At 33.4% G+C, this 18,696-nt stretch overlaps 1 protein-coding gene across 1 annotated transcript; it reads left to right on the top strand.

Annotated features, from left to right (window-relative positions):
* Nucleotides 1–340: 340 nt before the first annotated feature.
* On the top strand, nucleotides 341–16,782 carry LOC134705493 (uncharacterized). Its single transcript, XM_063564212.1, has 9 exons — nucleotides 341–457; nucleotides 1,359–1,382; nucleotides 2,489–2,565; nucleotides 6,343–6,414; nucleotides 7,733–7,847; nucleotides 9,603–9,688; nucleotides 9,843–9,914; nucleotides 15,775–15,874; nucleotides 16,421–16,782. Exons 1-9 carry the CDS (start codon nucleotides 427–429, stop codon nucleotides 16,711–16,713), a joined length of 870 nt encoding a protein of 289 aa, XP_063420282.1. The 5' UTR covers nucleotides 341–426; the 3' UTR covers nucleotides 16,714–16,782.
* The last annotated feature ends 1,914 nt before the right edge of the window (nucleotides 16,783–18,696 follow it).

Genomic DNA, 18,696 nt, shown 5'->3' with positions numbered 1-18,696 from the left:
TTACGTTGTCTTATCGGGGCCTTTTATAGCTGACTATGCGGTATGGGCTTTGCTCATTGTTGAAGGCCGTAAGGTGACCTATAGTTGTTAATGTTTGTGTCATTTTGGTCTTTTGTGGATAGCTGTCTCATTGGCAATCATACAACATCTTCTTTTTTATATGTAAGTTGTTGAATAAGTCGAATAAGTAAGTACCAATTAATTGATTTCTATTTCGTTAAATTAAATACGAAGACGACTCTTTGTTTCCTTATTTTCAAAAGTAAAGATAAGTCAAACAATTGTTTTTATTTATACGTATCTGAAGTTGAAATGCCAAATTTCAGGTATTTTATCGAGACATTTACCTGACAGTAATTCTTGATTAAGAATTATACAGATAGTATTGTCCTAGTTAAACTTCTCTTATCACTTTCGTTCAAAGACATGGAGTTGAAATACGTGCTTCTCTTTCTCGGTAAGTGACTTTCTTACGTTTATTTACACCTAACAAACTACGCAAAACAAACGAACAAACTATAACTAGATAAACTAACAACTGACTAATTCTAAAATAAATAATGAAGCTACAGGTCCATGAAAGACAGAAGCCACTCACCAAATGAACAACATTATCATTTTTACAATGAATACATTATTGAAAATTAGGATGCACAGTGAAGTTAGTCTTAGTATATGCCACGATTCGTTTCTGACACTCTGTTAGTTTTGTTGTCCTTAATTTCTCAAGAGATTAAATAAAATTTTGTAAATCGGGGTACCTTTTCGACCAACAACAAATACACACAAATACACGCAAAAAGAACTACTTTAAAGCGTCGGTATACCGTCGAAATCGACGAACTTGCTTTTGCCTATTTCATATGTTTCGAAAAGTTCTTATAGCCAGGAATTTCCTCACACGGGAAACCACATTAGTAATAAGTAAGAATAAACTATAGTTTTTCGAGTACTAAGAACAGGAATGAAAATATTTATCATTCCAATAGGAATAAGAATATCTAATATTCCAATAGGAATTAGAATATTTAATATTCCAATAGGATTCCAAAAAAGCAGAGATTGTGGCAGCGGACTTAAATCCCCCATTCTGACCGGAAATATATAAACTAGTGTGAGACAGTCAAACGGAAGAACGGAAGCACAATACTGGGTGAAGCTTTATCAAACGTATTCTTACAGTTCCTGAAAACAAGTCCAAAGACATTTGATATGACAATCTCACCTTCTTACATTACATAACTTCTTATGCTATTACCAAATTTTATAGCTCTGTGGGCATTCAATTGTTTGTTTATAATGATTAAATTTGTAGCAATAATATAGTGATATAAAGGCGTTTTTGTTTTGTTTTACAGCGGCTGTATATCCGGAAGCAATTGGTAAGCTTAAGTCTGTTGTGAAAGTCACAATAAGAAAATTAAAATAAGGAGCCCATTCCATAATTTTGAGGTTTTCCTGACCGTCTACCACGCTCCATTGTCCATTCCAACCATTGGATTGACAGTTTACTGAAATTGTCTCTTGATACGTAACCCTCTTACGGAACTACTGCAATTGGACTTTTAACGAAAACTGTTCTTCCAATTGTATACGCATTAGACGTATCTATCGTTTCCTTTAATACCCATTCACCGTCAGGTAATTGCACTTGAAGTGAACCGTTCACAAATTTTCAGGGACACTTGAGATCTGTGTTCTGGGTTAAATCCGTCACACACGTTTCATATTCTTCCTCTAGGAACAGTTGCCGTTAGATGGCCTGACAGACAGAAGCAATCGTGATGTAATTAAACGGATCTATACCTTCGGCGTGCGTTATTATTTCGCCTTTTTCGTTAGTGTCTTTTACAGATGTCACATCATCATAATTTTACGAAACTCCATACATCCTCGCCTCAAAATATCTACATCGGATACGCAATAATTGTACATCTTCGACTGAAAGTCAAATATTTCATTTTCTTTTGAACGGTACAAATTCCAAAATATGTTTCTTCGTAAAAAGGCCATACTTGTTAATTAATATAATCGTTGCATCTACATTTTGCTATCCAATTTCTCTGTCATTTTCATAATTCATGTATTGGTTTTTTTTTTAAATTGGAAAATTTGAAATGTTTATTGAAAATTCATCTTATCATGTACCGTGGATGAAGACAAAAAGGGATAACCAACGCAAGTTTTTCCTGCTGAAAGAGTAACAAATTAAAGCACATGATTTAACTTTTTATACACTTCTTTTTTAGAGGGACTTCTAAATGTCTTTAAATTTGTTAATCTGCGCGAATTCACGAATGGAATTCAAGGGTATCTTAAAATTCACATTTTATTTTATTTCTGACAATTTGATAATGTGTTTGGCAAGGAGCTGTCACGTGCGACAGTCGACACCCTGGATTCGTCTCTAGTTGTATCAGCATTTTCGCTGATCGTATCAGTTTTTTTCATGTGATTTGAAGTAACATATATTTTTCTGTGTGTTAAGGTTTACGATGTCTTTCATGTCAAGGAGTGTTTGAACCCAGGTATTGTATCCAGACCATTCAGTGTTCACCAGGAGAGGTACGTAGTCTTCGATGGTTTGTGTACAATGGAATCAGTTATAGCTAGTATTTAGATATGTACAAATAGTAATAAAGTTTTCCAATGGATAAACACATTAATTGATTGATAGATGCTTGCATTTTTTACGTACAGTGGCAAATATTTCGTACGTATTCATGAGGAGCATTAGTTTATAACTAATACTATAGGGTTTTCTGCAAAGTTGGTCGACATGGATACAATGAGGGAAATAAAGACTTCCACGGAAAATAGGGATATGTTTCAGAGGGGAAAATGGATACACGGATGTGTGGGCATACTGATAAATTGAGACAGAGTCCTAATAACATAATTGCTTTTAATAATAAAAAAAAACACCGTAAATACCATGTATTTGTAATCAATGGTCACGAAGAAAGGTGAAACAATTAAACGTGGAAAACCAACGCTTAAGGGCATACGATACAGTTACAGGGGAGGTAATGACGTTGCTAACGTAAAATGTTATTTTCGCGACGTCAAACTGTGACATATCGGGAAAAGGTGCATTTTTCGACTGATTTTTATCATTCAAACTGATTTAATTTGAAAACGAGTTCATGGACCCCTATTTTTCAAAGCATCAATTTGTTTCATTTTGCAGGGAGATTATGTGACCCAAATTTGAGAAAACTGTAAATAGAGGATTTTTTTTAATTTTGATAAATATCCAGCAAAAAATGACGTATTTTCCTCAATTCATGAACATTTGATAAAATATGAGTTATTTCTGAATTAAAAATGCATCATTTTTTATGATACTTATAAAATATAGAAATTACCGATTATTTAACAAAAAACAATTTGTGTTTATCTTTTATAACAAAAAAGTTATGTCTGTCTTTCGAAAAAGAAATTACGGCCACAAATCTGAATTTTGAGCAAATATACAAAAGTTCGACCAGTTACAGGGAAGGTAATGACGTTGCTAACGTAATTTGTTATTTTCGCGAAGTCAAACTGTGACATATCGGGAAAAGATGCATTTTCGACTAATTTTTATCATTCAAACTTATTTAATTTTAAAACGAGTTCATGGACCCCTATTTTTCAAAACGGCATTTTGTTTCATTTTGCTGGGAGATTATATGACCCAAATTTTATAAAACTGTAAATAGAGGATATTTTTTAATTTTGATAAACATGCAGTAAAAAATGACGTTTTTTCCTCAATTCATGAACATTTGATAAATATGAGTTATTTCTGAATATAAAATTGCATATTTTTTTAGGATATTTATAAAATACAGAAATTACCGATTATTTAACAAAAAATAAGTTGTTTTTATCTTTTATAACAAAAAAGTTATGTCTTTCTTTCGAAAAAGAAATTACGGCCACAGATCTGAATTTTGAGCAAATATACAAATTTTCGACCTCATTTTACTCAAAAAGTAGCACATGAAGGTATATTTTTTATTACATATTTGATTTAATCAGGTAAAAAATAGCCTATATGCAAATTTTCATGAACTTGTAAATACAGGATCAAAACTGTATCGTATGCCCTTAACAAATGACAAAACGATGAATGCAACACAAATACTACAGGTTTTGTTCACATACAGCTTTTACAATAATACAATATGTAAAGCTAAACAATACATGAATTGCGATAGTATATTTTAAACTTAATAGACTAACTGAGTTAGGTCAAACTTATTCTATTCTATTCAATCATTGAGTATGAGTGGTGTAATTGGTTTGTGTGGTTCATGTGTCCAATCTTTAAGTATAAAGGATGTAATCAGTTTGTGTGCACGTGGTTCATGTATTAAATCATTGAGTATGAGTAGTGCAACCGGTTTGTGTGGTTCATGTATTCAATCATTGAGTATGAGTGATGTAACCGGATTTTGTGGTTCATGTATTCAATCATTGAGTATGAGTGGTACTGATTTGTGTTGTTCGTGTATTCAATCATTGAGTATGTGTGGTGTTACCGGTTTGTGTGCCGGGTTCGTTAATTCAATCATTGAGTATGAATGCTGTAACCGGTTTGTGTGTTTCATGTATTCAATCATTGAGTATGAGTGATGTAATTTGTTTGTGTGCTTCATGTTTTCAATCATTGAGTATGAGTTGCGTAACTGGTTTGTGTGGTTCATGTATTCAATTATTGTGTATGAGTGGTGTAACTGGTTTGTGTTGTTCGTGTATTCAATTATTGAGTATGAGTGGTGTAACTGGTTTGTGTGGTTCATGCATTCAATCATTGAGTATGAGTTGTGTAACCAGTTTGTGTGATTCATGAATTCCATCATTGAGTATGAGCGGTGTAACTGGTTTGGTTCATGTATACAATCATTGTTTATGAGTGGTGTACCCGGTGTGTGTGGTTCATATATTCAATCATTAAGTATGAGTGGTGTAACCGGTATTTGTGGTTCATGTATACAATCATTGTTTATGAGTGGTGTACCCGTTTTTTTGTGGTTCATGTATTAAATAATTGAGTATGAGTGGTGTAACTAGTTTGTGTTGTTCATGTATTCAATATTTGAGTATGTGTTGTGTAACAGTTTGTGTGATTCATGAATTCCATCATTGAGTATGAGCGGTGTAACTGGTTTGGTTCATGTATACAATCATTGAGTATGAGTGGTGTAACCGGTTTTTGTGGTTTATGTATTCAATAATTGAGTATGAGTGGTGTAACCGGTTTTTGTGGTTCATGTATACAATCATTGTTTATGAGTGGTGTACCCGTAGTGTGTTGTGGTTCATGTAATGAATCATTGATTATGAGTGGTGTAACCGTTTTTTTGTGGTTCATGTATTCAATAATTGAGTATGAGTGGTGTAACTGGTTTGTGATGTGCATGTACTCAATATTTGAGTATGTGTTGTGTAACAGTTTGTGTGATTCATGAATTCCATCATTGGGTATGAGCGATGTAACTGGTTTGGTTCATGTATACAATCATTGTTTATGAGTGGTGTAACCGGTTTTTGTGGTTTATGTATTCAATAATTGAGTATGAGTGGTGTAACCGGTTTCTGTGGTTCATGTATTCAGTCATTAATTATGAGTGGTGTACCCGATAAGTGTTGTTCATGTATTCCATCATTGAGTATGAGTGGTGTAACCGGTTATTGTGGTTTATGTATTCAATCATTGAGTATGAGTGATGTAACTGGTTTGTGTTGTTCATGTATTCAATAATTGAGTATGAGTTGTGTAATTGGTTTGGTGGGTCATGTGTTCAATCATTGAATAGCAAGGATATAACCGGTTTGCGTCGTCCATGTATGTTGTTCATGTGGTCAATCATTGAGTAGGCTTGATGTAACCGGATTGTGGGGTTTATGTGTTCAATCATTGAATATCAAGGATATAACCGGTTTGCGTCGTCCATGTATGTTGTTCGTGTGGTCAATCATTGAGTAGGCTTGATGTAACCGGTTTGTGTGGTTTATGTGTTCAATCATTGAGAACGATGGATGTAACCGGTTAATGTGTTCAATCATTGAAAACGATGGATGTAACCGGTTAATGTGATTCGTGTGCAAAATATAATAAGCAATCTTTTAAGTTTCACTTTTTTGTATAAACTAGACTATGAACTACTGCATAAATGATTTCATTTATCTTTCCCCTCCTCTAGCAATGCTATACAGAACAATATAAACTAGACTATGAACTACTACATACATGATTTCATTTATCTTTCCCCTCCTCTAGCAATGCTATACAGAACAACTAGACTATGAACTACTACATACATGATTTCATTTATCTTTTCCCTCATCTAGCAATGCTATACAGAACAAGTGATAGATGATAATTTATACGTATTTTATAACGTTGGATGTAAATCTAGCCAGGTCAGTATAAATATTTTATAAAAATTGTTTTATCCTTTTCTTTATTCATCTATTGTGTTTGTTTTTCATAAATTCAGGGAGCACGCACACAATAAAATTAAAAAAATTCTAATGCAAAGGAAAACAATAAAAACGTAAACGAATCGGTTAGCTTTACATACTTAAAACTGTATCGGATTGACTAACTGATTTGTTGATTGATTGACTGATCTATTGATTGATCGACTGATTTATTTATTGATTGATTGATTGGTTTGTTGATTGGTCGACTGATTTGTTGGTTGATCGACTGATTTATTGATTGATTGACTGATTGATTGACTGATCAACTGATGTATTGATTGATCAACTGGTTTATTGATTGATCGACTGATTTATTGATTGATTGACTGATTTATTGATGGATCGATTGATTTATTGACTGATTTGTTGATTGATTGACTGATTTATTGATTGATCGACTGATCTATTGATTGATGGACTGATTTATTGATTAGATTACTGGTTTGTTGATTGATTGATTGACTGATTTATTGGTTGATCGACTGCTTTATTGATTGATCGACTGCTTTGTTGATTGATTGACTGATTTATTGATTGATCGATTTATTTATTGATTGATTGACTGATTTATTGATTGATCGATTGATTGATTGACTGATTTGTTGATTGATTGACTGATTTGTTGATTGATCGACTGCTCTATTGATTGATTGACTGATTTATTGATTGATTTATTGACTGATTTGTTGATTGATCGACTGATTTGTTGATTGATCGACTGATTTGTTGATTGATTTGTTGATTGATTGACTGATTTGTTGATTGACCAAATGATTTATTGATTGATCGACTGATTTATTAGTTGATCGATTGGTCTATTAACTATTCGACTGACTTATTGATTGGTTAATTGTTTTTATTAATTTTTAAATGATTTATAGATTGATAGATTGATTGCTCGGATGAGTTAGTGAATGATTGAATGATTTATCTCCCTGTACTAAACTTTGCATTATGTGTATGTGTTTATTGAACAAACCAGGGTAAAATATACACGAATAAAGATGTCTGCCTTTCTCAGGTCTTGAAAAATCAAACACGAACAATAATACTTTTTTTTTAAACTCTATAATATCAGGTACTTTGGCTTTGCTTTTTCATTAAATAGTTGTATGCCGACTGAAAACCAATTTTAGCTGTGTATACATTGAGGACATTAAGTTATGTCTGGTGAAGATACTCCTGTAATACGGACACATTATCTATATTCTGATTTATAGTTTGACTGGTTATTATCAAGTTGTACTTTTTATAGTTGTGTAAAGTAGCAGACCAAGAAGGTTTTGGGAAGAGAACTGGACAGTTACATGTTTGTGAGAAATGTTGTACTACAGACAAATGTAATAATCAATCATGTACACACCCGAACGGTAAGTCTAAAACCTAACCACACACACTCAAACGGTAAGTCTAAAACCTAACCACACACACCCGAACGGTAAGTCTAAAACCTAACCAAACACACCCACATGGTAAGTCTAAAACCTAACCACACACACCCGAACGGTAAGTCTAAAACCTAACCACACACACCCAAACGGTAAGTCTAAAACACAACCCCACACACCCACATGGTAAGTCTAAACATAAACACACACACCCAAACGGTAAGTCTAAAACATAACCACACACAACCGAACAGAAGGTCTAAAAACTAACCACACACACCTGAACGGTTAGTCTAAAACACAACCCGACACACTCACACGGTAAGTCTAAAATATTAGCACATACATCCGAACGGTAAGTCTAAAACATAACCACACACACCCTTACGGTACGTCTAAAACATAACCACACACACACGAACGGTAATTTATAAAACATAACCACACACCCGATCAGTAAGTATAAAACTGAACCACACACACTTGAACGGTAGGTCTAAACCCTTTCCACACACACCTGAACGGTTAGTCTAAAACACAACCCGACACACACCCAACGGTAAGTCTAAAACATAAGCACATACATCCAAACGGTAAGTCTAAAACATAACCACACACACCCGAACGGTACGTCTAAAACATAACCACACACACACGAATGGTAATTTATAAAACCTAACCACACACACCCGAACAGTAAGTATAAAACTGAACCACACGGCTCAACTAGCATGCAAGCTCATCAAGTATATAACCTTTATAGAGTAAATTAAGAATTGGAAATGGGAAATGTATCAAAGAGACAACAACCCGACCAAAGAGACAACAACCCGACCAAAGAGCATACAACAGCTAAAGGCCCCCAATGGGTCTTCAGTGGGTCTTTACCTACATACTCAAGGCATTTTGCTGAAAATATGTTGATTTTGTTGTTGCTGTGTATTATATTTGGTTTTCGTTTATTGTTCTATTCATATCTTTTGACGTTAATTTTCTCGTTAGCATTGTTTAACATTTTTATAGCTTACTATGCAATATGGGGTTTGCTCATTGTTGAAGGCTTTATGTTGATCTATGTTTGTTACATTCTATGTCAGGTGGTCTCTGCTGGAGAGTTGTCTCATTGGCATTCACACTAAATCTTCTTATTTAATGAACAATCTATAAAAAAACATAATTGACTTTCTCTATGTAATTCAATATAACATTTGATATCTGTGTCGTACTAGTATATGTTTTTAAATATTAGTAATAACATGTCACATTTCAAATATAAACATACGTTGTAGTCTTTCGTCTCCTTGCAAAACAAAGTATTAATATCATCACTTTAATATCTCCCTGTTATAAGCTCACCGGGTCCAAAACGCCCCATTTGAGCTTATACCATCACTTGGTGTCCGTCGTCGTCGTCTGTCGTCAACTTAAACTTTTCAAGGATCATCCACTCTGGAACTACTAGGTCAAATGCCTTCAAAGTTTAACTGAACTTTCCCCAAGGGTATCTAGTTTATAAATTGCACCCGAAGTTTTGATCCATCAACAAGCATTGGGTAACATTGTTCAATAGGCCAAGATCTATCAGCCATAAGATTTTTAGACAAACCCAACTACCCATGTTTAGTTTGCTTGCATGTAAAAGTTTTGTTCCACAATTTTAAGTATAGTATCGAGTTCTTTTTTCTTTGTTCGAAAGAAGTGTTATTTTGTAACATGTTGTTTATCTTCCCTTTCCAGGTGGCCCTTCACATATCTGCTTAAAATGTCCTGATGTCGCTAGCCCTCTAGATTGTAAAACTTCGGGAGTATGTTCAACGGATGAGGTATTTTATTTTTTATTTTTTAGCAAATCTGAGGTTTGTAATTCTTTAAGATTATACATACATAATTTGTGTAAATATACTTTGATATGAAATTAACGGTGGTTTTATTTTTAGAAAAGTTACCATAAAATTAACCTTTTACTTATTTTAACAGATGTGTTTTACACAAGAATTTGTGAATGCCAAGCTTGAAAGAAGATACAGTTTGGGATGTGAAAAGACAAAGGTTGGTAAACAAACTTTTGCATTGCATTCCTTTCAAATACCCAGTATGTTTCCGATCTGCCGGCGTTCATATGCAACTTTCACATTAACAATATTTTAATTGCCATATCCGACTGCAAGTGAGTTCTCGCGTGTATATGTAACAGTAAGTTTGGTCCAGTAGTAAAATGTGTCTGCCAGACATTTTTTGTCGTTAATCAAGTCCATTTCCATGATTTTACTAGGAAAAGAAGTCCTACTAGGACAAATGTTCCTAGGAAAATAAGTCCATACCCGTAGCTAGTAAAATATGTCCGGTACTCATTATCCTAGGAAAAATTGTTCCAAGACTTGTTTTTTAATAGTTTTCAGTGGCGGATCCAGCCATTTGAAAAGGGGGGGGGTCCAGCTGTATGCCCCCCTTCAAATGCATTGATCGTCCAAAAAAGGGGGTTCCAACCCCCGGAACCCTCCCCCTGGATTCGCCACTGGTTTTCTTGTTTATAAAAATCATTCAAAATGGGGGGGGGGGGGGGGGTCTTTGATTGGAAAGTGTCATTATGTTTCCTATTAAAATAGAAGACATGTACGTTATTACCTAGTGACGTTAATGACATGCACATCGATGCTATCCTTCGAAAATTGTTAAACAATATTAAAGTGGGTCTCATTGGGGTCTAATAAAATTAACGGTACTAATTTTCTTGCGCCAGATGCGCATTTCGACAATACATGTCTCTTCAGTGATGCTCGTGGCCAAAATATTTGAAATCCAAAGCTTATATAAAAGCTATAATCCAAAAGGTCCATAAAGTATAGCCAAATCCGTGAAAGGAATCAGAGCTTTGCATGAGGGAGATAAATTCCTTAATTTATAATAATTTCTAATATTTTGTAACAGCAAATTTTAATAACACAAAAAAATCCGTATTTTCATGCCACTATCGAAGTACTGGCTACTAGTTCTGGCTACTGGGCTGATGATACCCTCGGGGACTAATAGTCCACCAGCAGAGGCATCGACCCAGTGGTAGTAACAAAATTAACGGTACCAATTTTCTTGCACCAGATGCGCATTTCGACAATACATGTCTCTTCAGTGATGCTCTAAGCGTGACGCGGGATTCTCGATTTTTGTAAGCGTGACTCGTGAAAGTTAAATTATTGTGGCGTGAAAACGGGAAATGAGGTCTTGCGGGACCCGGGAAATGACAAAAAATGAGAATTGCTTATTATTATTATAAATTTACCTTTTGAAATAAAGAGCACATAGACTTTTTTATGGAATATTAATGACATGGACATGATTTCTTAGGAAAAATAATCTGGGGACAAAAATTCTATTAAATGTGAATGCACAACTCTTTACCAATCACTGATTAAAACATGAATAGTGAGTTTCGATGATTATAAAAAATGCACCTTTTAAAATAAAGGACATGGACATTTTTCCTAGGAATTTGGATAACATGGACATGATTTTCTCTTAAAATTTGTCAGGGGACTTAAATTTAATAAGAAAAACCATTATATTTTCATTCTTCTTTTAAAATTTTAAGAGCATGGATGTTTTTACCTTGGAATATTTATGACATGGATTTGATTTCCCAGGAAAAATAGTTTGAAAACATTATTTTACCAAGGATATAAATATGCAACATTTAAACATAACATTTAAATTTGCATTGTTTATATGTAATTGAATTTATTATAGGATTAGTCATTATGATAGTCATATTTCTGCGGAAGTGGAAGTGGTTAACATTCAATCAACCAATACTACCAAATGCCTTATAAATATTAATTCATTTTCAATTCTTTATTACTTTCAGCAAATGATGCTCATCAGCACAAATATAATATATATGCAAATACAAATATATCATAAATAAATACAATTAAAACCAGTATCTTATAATATTATACAATCTAGAATATATCAAAGGATATCTACCAAGCTCATATTACACCATTACAATCGTTATACATTGTTTGACACCTAAAATATTTTTGCAAAAATCTAGCTGAACTTTTTCAATATTCGGAGCTTTATGAAAGCTCCATATCTCACTTCCATAGCATAAACAAATTTAAGATATATGAAAACATTGAAATATAAGGATGATGACACTTTTGATTACAAGGCAAATACAGCTTTCCAGCCTTGCTCAGCTAATTGTTTTAGAGTTTTTAAAAATTTACCGTTATAATTCAACAGAATACCTAAAGAACAAAATTCATCAACAATGTCAATAACACTACCATCAAAATACCACGTTTCTTCAACCCTCACATTACCACCATTTCTAAACACCATAATTTTTGTTTAGCATTGTTCACAGCTAAACCCCATTTTTGAGTGTACAATAAAAGTGTGTCTAACATATCTTGTAAACCTTTTACATAATCAGAAAATAGTATCATATCATCGGCAGACATAGGCAAAAATGTAGAAAATTCCTATACATCATACGGTACATTACCGTTATTTAATAATTCCATTTCAAAATCGTTCACATACAATGAAAAAAGGATTGGGGAGAGTACTCCCCCTTCCAATAAGCCAACTGTACTCGTGAACTGCTCTGAATAAAAACCATCAATTCGTACACATGATTTCCCATTTGAATACATTGATTTTAGTTATGATAAAAAGTTTCCTGTTATACCAATTTTTGACTATTTCAACAATAAATTCAGTCTACATATTGTATAAAACGCCTGTTTGTAGTCTACAAAACAGCAATACAAACGACTCTTACTGGAAAGTTTTTTTTAATGACAGTTAATAAACTAAACATCGCATCAACTGTACTGCTGCCGCCGGCCGAAATCCAAACTGTGCATCAATAATAATGTCATAGGTATCGGACCAAAGTAATAATCTCGTATTCATAATGATGTGAACAATTTGGTCAAATTATTAACCACACTTATGTCGCGATAGTTTACAGGATCAGACAGATCGCCTTTTTCAAAAACTGGAACAAGTATCGCAACTGTCTATGTTGTCGGAAAGTAACCAGGAGACAACACCATGTTGTCGGAAAGTAACCAGGAGACAACACCCTGTTGAACATTTCCTTTAAGAACGGAATCAGCACATCCTTATATTCAATTAACATTTCGGTCAGAATCCCGTCAATTCCATGACTTTTCCCACGTTTCAATTTGGAAATACATTTCAAAATTTCGTCCTGCGTAATAACACGGTCAAGTTCTGCTTTTGTAGTGTCTTGTATACTCTGTGTGTCATTGACTATTGGAGTGTTACTTGATGAGAACTCTTTAAAATGTTCAAAAAATGACGAAATTTGACTAGTGATTTTACAAAATCCCTGAAATAGGGCGATATCTTTTTGCGCCAAAAAGTAACTCATTTGCGCCACAACTTAATTGCGCCAATACTTCTTTTGCGCCACCTTATTTTCTAAACTATAGGTATCATTTGCGCCAATAAAATAATCATCTAATTGCGCCAATTTGATCTATTTTTATTTATTATATATAACAACTATATTGTAACAACACCAATATCATCCAATATTCTGTTTTGAATCTTTCTTTTCTAAATTTTCTTCTTCAATTTTAGAGAGTAATGAATTTATTATTTTTGAAGGTCGCTCTGACAACACATCGGTTGCGTTCTTTTGCACGCAGTTTTCAAAATGTTACTTTCTTATTTCTGGACATTTGTTTCATGAATATAATATAATTCTCCATTCAAAATAATTGTACACGATTCATCTGTGAATAACCTATCACAACACGACTTAACTGTACATCTCCACCTTATTTCTTCAGTTTTCCGTATAAATGCCTGACGCAATTTGTGTTCCTCAACAGTGATGACCGGTTTTCCTCTTTCAGACTCTATTTTCTTGATTGGTATATCTGACATCTTGACTCGTGAAAAAAATATTCTATTGCTAAGCAATTTTTTTTTTTTTTGGTGAGTTTTCTTAAATGTTATGAGTGTTCAGTTAAATCTTAAGTGGAAAGGTTACATTTACGATATAGGTAAACAAATATTTACAGGTAAATGTGGCGCAATTTCATTTCATTTATTGGCGCAATTGATACCATCAAAATAAAAGAGAGTGGCGCAACTAATACCTTTTCAAAACTGCAATTGGCGCAAATTGATTCTGTCCCTGAAATAATTAGATCTTTTTACAGATTCACTGATTAAATTCAGGGAATTTCAAAAATGCATCCAGTCATTTTTATTAAGTATTTCTGTGAAAAATAGACTACAACAGTAACACCAGAGACAATACGTTTATAAACACCAGAGACAATACGTTTATAAACACCAGAGACAATACGTTTATAAACACCAGAGACAATACGTTTATAAACACCAGAGACAATACGTTTATAAACACCAGAGACAATACGTTTATAAACACCAGAGACATATAAAATATTATATGTCTCTGGTAACACTCAATAAGTTTGAGGTTAATCTAGTCTTTATTTAAATATTAAGTGAGCGGTATTCATGCACAAAAGAACTGACATACTGTAGAACAATTGCTCAGACACAAATGTCTTGGAATCAAGAGCAAAAGTTTCTTCAAATAATTGAGGTAAAATTAAAGTGCAACATATGGAACCATAGCAAATATGATAAACTTTTTGGAATATTTTGTCAATGAGCTACAGAAAGAAGACAAAACAACCTCTTATCACTACCTTCTTTGAAGGAAAGTTACTGTTTATTATGATAGTTAATCTGTAAAATTACTGTAGAAAACAAACCAATTATATCGATTTTTTTAAAATCAAATATAAAAACGGAACATTAGATTAGGTTGATTGCTGTCATTAGGGGAATAAAAACACATGTGTAAGGGTTAAGAAATTGAGTAGGTTAGGGTACGTTATCCAAAAATATTACATGCATATCAGAGCAATCTTATTACTGCATGAAAATTGATATCTAAAAAGCAAATAAGTGTTTATCTTCACAAAATTATAATAAAAAAGACAACAGAAACTATAGGTAATACTAGTAATGCAAAAATGAACAAAGTTTTACCTACTTTTTTGTCCGTTTTTATTTGTATAAATAGTTTTTGAAGGCCTCATGGAAGATTAACATGTAATTGTTAAATGTGTTACCTTCGTTAAATAAAGAATTTTATTTATTATTATTATTGTCATATATTAGACATATGTATTCTATTACAAAGTCTGATATGTCTGATATATGACCAAAGTAGGTAAAACTTTGTTTATTTTTGCATGGTAAGAACATATTCATAAACATGCAAGTGCAAAAAAACTATTGGTAATACTTTGTTTTGCACTTGCATGAATAAATGATGTGTTAAGTTCGTCAATGAGGAGATTTGAAAAAAAAATGGTTAAATACAGTATTCATCAGATGAGGAGGTTTCAAAAATATTATGTATGTCTTAAAGACATGTACAGCATAGTTAAGAAAATTCAAATATCAATAGCTTATAGTGGTAGGGATGTCACCCGAACTTGTCATGTAAAAATAAGTAAATTCAGAGTTGTCTAAATATCCGTTTATATGCAATTTAGTCATTATCATTATACACTAGTTCTGTCTCATAGTGTTTGATAAACACATGTATTTCCAAATCATTAGTGATCATTCATTTGGTCTATTTTTATATTATATTTATTATTTCTAAAAGCATGTTATACTTTATTGTAATCGGGGATTTTACAAAACTTTCAGTGATTTTGTAAAATCCCTAACAATTTCAGGGACTTCACAATACCACTGAAACTGTAAGTGATTTAACACCATCACTGATTAGTTCAGTGATTTTTAAAATTTTTACAAGTTCCCTGTAACATATAAAAAGTTTCAATACTATGGTAACATCAGAATATATTTCCAGAGATGTGAACTACTTGATCAGTTTGTGCCACATCAAAGAAGTACACAGTTGTGCAATCAATGCTGTCTGAATGCAAACTGTAACAAATATTTATGTACAAGTAAGTGTTTCTTCTCTATAAAAAATAAAAAGTAAACACACAAAAATACTGAACTCCGAGGAAAATTCAAAAAGGAAAATCAAAAATCAAAAGGCAAAATCAAAAGTCCAAACACATCATACGAATGGATAACAACTGTCATATTCCTGACTTGGTACAGTAAAACTTGCTCCCTAAACTACATTAGCCAGGGAATCTCTTGGTAGAGAAATCTACAAAGGCATACTCTAAGGGTGATCAGAGTGATCATAACCGCATATTCTAGCCAAGGGTTACGATCCAGTTCCATCCTCTCTTGGAGATCAAGTTCCTTTCTCTCTTGGAGAGGAGAGGAGGGGTCAGTTCGCTAGCCAAGGGTTCAGATCCAGTTCCCTAGCCAAGATAAGACCAAGAGGGACTAGGTAAATAAATCTACTCTTACATATCCCGTAAGGCTGTCCAGTGGACTTTTATTGCTTGTTTGCTGTCTATTTTTGTAGGAATGTATAGTTGTTAGGAGCACTCCACTCCATTTTTGTTTCAGAATCTTTTTCTATTAAATTTCAGACAGTAATACAAATGGAGGTCAATCGATTAAACCAGAAAATACCATAGCAACAACTGTACCAGCAGTTCAAGTTCCTTTAACTCCATCATTTATTTTTACTCCAGCACCACCGGCTACGACTACGGTACCACCGGCTACGACTACGACACCACCGGCTACGACCACGGTCGGAAAACCATGCGAAGATTCAATTATCATAAATTGTAGGGACCTGAATGCTACTGGAACATTGTGTACCCCCAATTCTCCGGCTGCAGCTACATACTGTCCCAAATTTTGTAAACTCTGCTAACGTATCAAGTTAAACATCAGTGAGCAGGAAGGAATGAAAAATTAATAAAATGATAATTTGGTCGTTTCATCTTCTCGTTGTGTTTATAAATATGAAAAGTCATGTTTTATTATCGATGTCAATGTTGTCCGTGTGTTGTATGTACTTGTTTCATTGTCTCTGCCCAAACCAAACTAACGTTTCGTAAAAGACGTCACATTGAAAATTAAAGTTTAATAAAATCGCATTTCGAGTTAGGGTAGGCGTACGATTAAAGAGCTAGTGCCATTTTCCCCGGAGTTATTTTAATTCGATTAAATAGGTAAATGTATTAATTTGTTTGTTAGCCTTTTGGTCATGAATGTTTGTCTCTAATATTTAATTAACTATGCATTTGTATTCAGATATCGCAGATCAAATTTATTCGTTCATTGTGTAATCATACGTTTTTTGATTGAGTTAAGTCTGCCAATTGATATTTTATCGTATGTTTTTCTATGTTGTGATGTTATGCTATTGTTTCAGAAAAAGGGAGAAGGTTTGGGCCCATTAAAACGTTTAATCCCGCTGCAAATGTTTGCACCTGTCCTAAGTCAGGAATCTGATGTACAGTAGTTGTCGTTTGTTTATGTAATATATACGTGTTTCTCGTTTCTCGTTTTGTTTATATAGATTAGACCGTTGGTTTTCCCGTTTGAATGGGTTTACACTAGTAATTTTGGGGCCCTTTATAGCTTGTTGTTCGGTGTGAGCCAAGGCTCCGTGTTGAAGGCCGTACTTTAACCTATAATGGTTTAATTTTTAAATTGTTATTTGGATGGAGAGTTGTCTCATTGGCACTCACACCACATATTCCTATATCTAAATCATGTTTTAAATAGTCCGATAGATGATACTTTTAGTACATGAAAATACGTCACATCATCTATTTTCATACCTTAAACAGGTATACCTGCAAAAAACAAGGCCAAGGCTATTGCTGTTTTTATTTACCAAAACCACTAATGATTATGTTTTATTGTTAACGCCCCTTATGCGCAACGAGTACCACGCCACGTAATCTGTCAAGAAGCCAAATAAATATCGGACACAATTAAATGTGATGATGTTTTCCTCATTTAAGATATATTTATGTGTCCCGTCTTTAAGGTTTCATCGTCTATATGAACCGGAAAACATCATTGAACACCTTGTGTTACAAACACATGTGGCCTTTCTGGCATTGTAACAAATGGGCTATTTGTTGTAAAACAGATGCAAAAAGTTCTTGATGTTTTATCTACAGTCATAGTTTTTAGTGTAATTGATTTGTTCTGTGACGCTGCTTAATTTTTTGTTGACTAATGTTCCGATGGAGGGACGGTGGTAACAATGTCAGTACATACCGCATAGTCAGCTATAAAAGGCCCCGATAAGACAACGTAAAACAATTCAAACGAGAAAACTAACGGCCTTATTGATGTAAAAAAAATAACGAAAAACAAATATGCAACACATAAACAAACGACAACCACTGAAGTATATACATGTATAGTTTATTTAATAATCTATCTCGCAACTGTCCAAAATAAATTTAACAGAGCCAATCAAAGATCTGCTATGAACATCATATCATTTAAGTCAAAATCATTATTATCTGACGCAGGAAAAACAATGACAATGTTCTAGATTTGAACAGGAGAACAGGAACGTATTGTTTAATGAGTATTTCCACCTTTAAAGTACAGATAAAACAATAACAAAGATACCCGTATGTATCAAACAATGTTAGCAGTAATAGAAATCAAGCCGTTACCGGTCCTTTAATGTCTAGACTATACATAGGAAGCTGCATTATATAAAAAAATATATGCATGTTTCATTGACCATTTGACTCTGTATGGAGGACAGCCCTTCTGTATAAATTATGCAAAATGGGAGTAGGAAAGTCTTTTTACTGAGTAATAAAACAACAATATTTAAATACAAAATCCTCTTTAAAACATAAAGATCACATTTCTGACT

This window comes from Mytilus trossulus, chromosome 2 (genome assembly GCF_036588685.1).
Source record: "Mytilus trossulus isolate FHL-02 chromosome 2, PNRI_Mtr1.1.1.hap1, whole genome shotgun sequence".
Classification (NCBI taxonomy): domain Eukaryota; kingdom Metazoa; phylum Mollusca; class Bivalvia; order Mytilida; family Mytilidae; genus Mytilus; species Mytilus trossulus.
Note: the sequence above shows the minus strand (reverse complement) of the source record. Positions and strands in the feature narration are given on the sequence as shown.

Excerpts from the sequence above, each read along its gene's own strand:
- LOC134705493 (XM_063564212.1), top strand. The coding sequence starts at position 427 with ATGGAGTTGAAATACGTGCTTCTCTTTCTCG. Across the intron at positions 6,415-7,732 it reads TTGGATGTAAATCTAGCCAG|TTGTGTAAAGTAGCAGACCA; the intron begins GTCAGTATAAAT and ends TACTTTTTATAG. Across the intron at positions 9,689-9,842 it reads GAGTATGTTCAACGGATGAG|ATGTGTTTTACACAAGAATT; the intron begins GTATTTTATTTT and ends TTATTTTAACAG.